Below are 7064 nucleotides of genomic sequence, written 5' to 3'. Positions count from 1 at the left end.
CGAGTATTACGGAATACTTTTATTTACAATGGCCTCAAATTATGGAATTCTTTAGATAGTGAATATTGACGAACTCCAGGTTGGTATAAATTTAAACGTAAGCTTAAGAATAAATTTCTTTCGCAATATTCTGGTGATAATATGAGTTAATTTGACTTAGTAGATGCTTTGAAATTACGGATAGTGATATAGATTATTCGGCATGAGTGTAGATCAGGTCTAAACATGGCTTTATCTTATTTTTTTTCTTTCATTCTTTCCTCTTGCAGCTGCAGGTACCGTCATTTACATCTCTACATCTCTACATCTCTAGTTGGTGACTTCTTCTCTTCCTCTTTCTCATTCTCTTCTCTTGTTGCGTCTGTGTGTGTGTGTGTCATGGTTGGTGTGTGTGTGTGTGTGTGTGTGTTCTCGCACGCTTGTACTTCCGTGCGTGCAGAATGAGTGTTTGAGTGCTGTGTGGGCCTTTTTTTCTGGGAGAAGAATTTCAATTAATTTTGTACTATGTAAATGCTTTTGTATATACTAAACTTAAAACTTATAATTTACGTGTCACTTTACATTGTCATTGTCATTTACGGATGTTGTAAACACAACACTGTATGATTTGTGAGGAAACCTGATAAATGAAATGAAAATGTAAATGTAAATGAGTGTTGTGTATCGTCACGGCGTGCGGCGGAGGCCCATAAAATGCATGTACAATGTTTGCAATATCATTAAAAACAAAACCTAAATGAAGAAAGTCACCTCTAATGTCAATACCAGTACCAGAGTGTTACCATCAACCTACGTATTCGGCAAACGCACAGTCATACGCAAACATTATCAGAAATGTCAACACACACACACACACACACACACACACACACACACACACACACACACACACACACACACACAGAAATATAGATACGATAAAAGACATGACGAACAGAACAGATTGAAGAACAAAGTGTAAAAAAGAAGAACACAAACAAAGAAGGGGACAGTGTTGGAGGAGAGATTGAAAAGATCCCAGAAGATAAAATTAAAATAGATAAATAAGGAAATTAAAAAGACGAGAAAGACTCAAAAGAAGAAAAGATCGAAAGGTAAGAAGAGGTAAAACAACAAAGAAGACAACAATGGCGAATAGGTGAAAAAGAGCTTTCTATCTCGTGACAGTATTGTTACCTACTCAAAACGTTAACGGTTTCAGACACTTTGACTGCTGTAATCTATTGCTGGTCAGGATGAAGTGTAACGCATTCGACATTAGTTATTGCAACCAAAAGAGCAAAGAAAGAGTACCACATGATTGACCGTCTTAGTGGCAATCAATAATTTATTAATAGTGGGTTTTTTTCATTAACTTGATAATTTTGTGACTATAACTTGCGCTGCAAAAACAAACATTGTCTATAAAGTCGCCAATGCGCTTGCTCTGACACCAAAAGCGTTGATGACAAAAAAACAAAAAGAGCAACAAAACCAAAAAGTATCAAACAGGCAGCTTTATTGATGTCCTTCATAATTCTGAAACAATGAAATCGACTGAAACGGAATTGTTTCGATAACACAATGACATCAATAAAATTATCCCGAAATAGAGAAATAGATTAAAGAATCGCCAAACACATTCGGAAAGGGATCTCCTGTTGTTGAGAAACATAATGTAACAAAAAGTCATCGGAATATTTTTTTTTTTCCTCTTACTGTCTTGAAGAGTAGATTTACTCCTATCTGACCTTTATGATTTCTATTTATAAGAGACTCGAAAATTATCGTTAAATCCCCCATAACGATCTTTGCTGAACAATCAACGATACACTGACAAAATAAAAAAAAGGCATTTATGTACACTTGTTAATTATGAGGAAAACCTTTACTTTCATTTTGAGTGCGTAATAATGCGGATTGACTTAATACCAAAGCAACTTCTTACTTCAGCAGCTCCTTTTCATGAAACATCGCCAGAGCATTGTTTCTCTTAAGACTATCCCTCATTTCATGTTACTCGAATATTTTCTCACAGACACACGCACACACACACAAACACACATACACGTACACACTCAAGAATCAGAACGATACACACAGAAAAAGAAATCAGCAAAAAAAAAAAAATATGTAAATTATATGCAGTGCATGAGGGAGAGGAGGCCCGTAACAAGGGTTTTTATGGGAAGGTTCAGAATTAGAAAAAGAATGGACCTTTTCCTTAAGTTATAAAGTTTATGTCCCACATTGGGGGCGCCGAATATATATTAAGATGGAAATGTATATATATATATATATATATATATATATATATATATATATATATGCATATAGTATCTGAATATAAGAACGACCCAAGTCCATGGAAGACCATTTCGAGTAAACTTAAAAAAAAACTTCATATCTTTTTTATTTGTCCAATAATATTCTATTTAACTGTGATGAGAAGGCAACTGTGTTTATTAGAACATAATTCATATATTATTATGACAATTAACATTTACATTAATTGTGGAGAGGTCATTTTGTGTAATGGACTTGGGTCGTTCTTTGAATCATATGGACTTCGGTAGTTCTTTGATTCAGAAACATGATATTCTGCTATAGAGATGAGAGAAGGACGAGAGAGGGCGCTATAATATGAATGTAAGAATGACCCCAAGTGCTTCATTCTTACATTCATGTAAGATTTAACTCATTTATTTCAGGCACTTCCGGGGGTAATAGGATTTATCATTTTTTATACACAAGATGAGTCCATGCATAAGCTACAATTTCCTATGTCAAACTGAATTTGGCCAAAAATTGGACTTGGGTCGTTTTTATATTCAGGTCTTCATATACAGAGTAAATATATATGTATATATATATATATATATATATATATATATATATATATATATATATACATTTATATATACATATATATATATATATATATACATTTATATATACATATATATATATATATATGCATATTTCTGAAGCCACTTCTGGGTTTCATCAGCTGACAAGCTTAAAAAAAAGAATTATAACAAATAAATGAATAAATAAAAATTGAAAAAAAAAAATTCCCGGTGCATTTTTTTTTTTTCGTTTCTACTACCACTTCTGGGTTTCCTAAGTTAACAGAAACAAACAAACAAAAAATGGCTTTTGCGCAATTTTCTGGTACCACGTTAATCGCCTCACAAATAAGTTTTCCTTTTTTTGTGTGTTTCTTTCACAAAATTAAAGAGGCACACTTTTCGCTTTGTTTATTGGGGGTGTTACGTGACTTGTATTCTTTTATTTCTCTTAGTGTTTTCTCTTTTTTTTTTTTGCCTGCTGGCAAACGGGGGATTGGGCGGGGGGGGGGGGTTAGGTTTAACCCTACCCCTAACCCCCTCCAGTTACGGGCCAAGAGAGAACTAATGTCCATTAAGCTTTCTAGCTAATTAGGGATCCAAGACGAGGAACCAAAAGAATAGAAGGAAAAACACGAAATATTGTAAACATGACATGATAGAAACACAAGCAGAGCGACGATATTTTCATTTGTAAAAGTTGGTTCAGTATATTGTTTTACTTTGAAAGTCTTCAATTTCTGTTGTGGTAAATTACAAATCTCTGTTACAGACCTATGGTGAATTTATGTCAACGATTTTTTTTTCCTAGACATTTTCCTTGTTTGTATATCTACCTAACCATTAATCAACTGTCACACTCTAATCCTGTTAATATTAGTAGCTTTGAGGGTTATATTTTTTTTTATTTCTAGATCTTACACATTTCTATTACAATTCCACATGTTTATTTTGTAATATCAACTAGTCAGAGCAGACGTTATTTGATAACAATATACTTTGAGTTTGTCTCACTCATTTCAGTGCACAACCAGCGTTTGATATTCAAACATGAAAGGAGGCATCAGATATTCGCCAACGACACAGATATCGCTTGGGCGTGTTATACTAATAGATCGATGAAAGCGTATCATTGTACACTATATGAGTAATAGTTAGGCTCCTACCTGTCAGCTTGTCAAAGCCATCTTCATCCTAATCATTTTAATCAATTTCAATTACTCCCTTTGATACACGCGTAGTGATCATAATTGTTACAATTATGGACATTCTAATCGTAGAGTTTGTGCATTATATCTCATTTTGTAAGAAATCACAGATGGAATATCACATTACCATTGCCTCTTCCTTCTGAAAATTTCTACTAAACTTGCAATCGTGTTTGAATTTAAACCTGATGGCTGAGTGTCGGTGTCGTGATAGATGATTCTGTTAACACTGAGTATGATATTTTCTAGCTTTAAAGACGACGTTTCTTGCCACCGTTCACACTAAAAAATAAAGGTTCAAATGTTCACCCTATTTGTCCCTATGGCAACACCCTGGGGTGCACAATTGCACCTTTTATTATGCAAGTAGAAAATTAAGTCTGTTATTACTTAAATTCCTACCTACAAAGATGGAGACATATCTAACAGAGTGTAAGTTAGATCTTACGAGTAAAACATCGGTACAAGTGGTCCAAATTTTCAATCAACAATGTATTAATATTTATGGTGCATGTTTACACCCTTGATTAGCACAAAATTTAGAGTGCAAATTCGCACCCCTGCAGGTTCAGCTTATTGCACCTCTACAGGTGCAAATTGCTTATTAGGGTGCAAAGTTGCACTCTATAGGGTGGTTGTATAGAGACAATTTTGGGGTTCAAATTTGAACCCGTATTTCTTAGTGTGTTTTATATCATGTCGCGCTTGCACACGAAGGTCTTTTCGTGGTGACAGTCCTCGTCGTTCCAACGCCCATCGTCCTTGTAGACTTGAACGCAATCCTCGTCGTTCCTGTTGTTTGGCTCGCCGTTCCTCCAGTTTGCGTAGTTGAACGTCCAGCCGCCGTCCCATCTGAAATGTCCTTCACTCGAAATGTCGTTCAGCCCGATCCAGAAGCCCTAGGGGGAAAGGATTATTAATTTTAGCAACTAAAATGTTTCATGCGCGCGTGCCTGCTTATGTGTCATTGTATACACAGGGAATTGGTCCAGCCCAAAATAAAATATAATTATAATTATCACAAATTAATGTTCCTATCCAGCCAAACTTAATGACGAAAGTCGAACATGCAGAGATAATACCTGCGAGGAAGGGGGGGGGGGGGGAGGTAAGTTAATTTTTACAATGGCAATGGGTCACTCATTAAACGTGTGCCAGGGAGGGGGGTAGGAAGCACTTCATACCAACCATTGTAACGGTTATTACGAATAGACCAAAATTCTTACTTTTTCTTTTCTTTTTTTTTTTTACTGAAAACGTAGGGGCAATACTGAAATGAACGCGAACTTCAGTTTGTTAAGAAGCAGAATGAAAAAAAAAAATCAGCAGCTTACAGGCGTTGGAATACAATATTACTTTTGACTTGGTTAAACTCAAATTTCGAGCTTGAAACTATTACAGTAAACGAAAGCAATCACACATAAACACAACCGCAAACAGATAACCTCTATGACAGACAGAAAAAAAAAAAATCGTAGTAGGGCTTACATTTCCCTTATTTCCGTTCGAGGAGTGCCAGTAGCTGAAGACAAAGTTGTTCTCGAGAGGGCTGTGGATTGAAACCAAGTCAGCGCCATCATAACTGCATGTTGTAGCCGCATCGTTCCATGATTTATTTTCTCCGAATACGCGGTAGCATTTCGAGTCGAACTCCGTGTAATACGTCGGACAACAGGCTACCACGCAGTGGAAGAACGACGCGAGGATAGCGACCACCACACACAGGTGGGACTTGGCCATTACTGTCGAGTACTGGGTAATCAAATTGTCAAGACAGGAAACAAAATCATGGTTACTGTGTTATGGCGACTGTAAATATTCAAATCACGAAAAAAGGTCCATGTATTAACAATAATACATGCACCCTTTTTCGTTATAGATATATGAATATTATGCCTGCCAATCTCATGTACCGAAGTATCCTAAAGTTGGACCTGTAGGTATATAAGAAAGGGGTCGAGAGCAGCTCTACAGAAGTTGAAACTTACTACAAGAAAATCTGAATGGTTCGACTTGTTGAAACTTGCCTTGACTTCTTGTTCAAAAGCAATTCTTGTTGAAACTCGTTTATTGTTAAGGGCAAATAGACCTAGAAGATGAAGTGCTAAAACTCACCACTCTGTAATGTTCTGAACGAGAAGGCGCAAAGGTAACTTGTTAAAACTCGCTAATCTGTTTTGCTGAAAGTGAGAAGTCAGTAATATATAATGTGGTTCACGCGCCTGCCTATTGCGAAGCGACTTGGTAAATGTGGCTGCAATGTTGCGTGTACTGTTTCAGTTCAGTTCAGTTTATTTTTTTTTTTATTTGTCTCCATCGCAATTCGCAACATAACCAATTATCATATGTAAAGTGTACGTGAAAATCAAGAATTTCAACGAAAGTAGTCTATGAAAACAAAATACATTAGGTTTTATAAGGGGGCTCATCCATAAGCATTATGATAAATAAGCATTATGATAAATCAATATCAATCAGAGCGAGGAGATGGGGGACCCACTGAAAAGCGAAGCTTGTAGATTGTGGGTCCCCCCCCCCCTCGTTACAATGTGCAGTATACATACTAAAAAAAAAAGATAATAAGATTATATCTATGGTCACCTACCCCAATAATACATATTGCTTAAAAAAACTAACTGAATTAAACATAATGCATACATAAGTCTGTATAATTTCTTAGGGCTGATACACTAAATGGAACGAAAAAAATAGTAGAGACAAGGCTAGCAGCACAAACAAACAAGATATTTGGACGATGCAGCGAGGAGTTTTGTGTGAAGGATCCAAAAGCGCCTTGACAACTCGAAGAGATTCAACACGTCATCTTTTGCATCCTTCCTTTCTTTTATCAGGCGTCTGATTGTACTTTGAGAAAAAGAATGCCCTCATGTCGCATGTTGAGCTTCCTAGTAATTTGCCACACCGCCTGAGGCAACAAAAATAGCAGACCTATTTAGATCAAGCGGTAGACCCGAGTGTATGTAGGAGGGGACAGAATGGCTTCGGGGATAAAATTTCACTACTTCCT

General features: G+C 36.2%; 1 protein-coding gene across 1 annotated transcript; it reads right to left on the bottom strand.

Moving 5' to 3' along the window:
- Positions 1–4672: 4672 nt before the first annotated feature.
- On the bottom strand, positions 4673–5776 carry LOC140233599 (lectin BRA-3-like). Its single transcript, XM_072313690.1, has 2 exons — positions 5525–5776; positions 4673–4935 (listed from the first exon to the last, which is right to left on the bottom strand). The coding sequence occupies exons 1-2, from the start codon at positions 5774–5776 to the stop codon at positions 4726–4728; spliced, it is 462 nt and encodes a 153-aa protein (XP_072169791.1). The 3' UTR covers positions 4673–4725.
- Positions 5777–7064: the final 1288 nt, after the last annotated feature.

The sequence above is a fragment of the Diadema setosum genome, chromosome 10 (assembly GCF_964275005.1).
Source record: "Diadema setosum chromosome 10, eeDiaSeto1, whole genome shotgun sequence".
NCBI lineage: Eukaryota > Metazoa > Echinodermata > Echinoidea > Diadematoida > Diadematidae > Diadema > Diadema setosum.
Note: the sequence above shows the minus strand (reverse complement) of the source record. Positions and strands in the feature narration are given on the sequence as shown.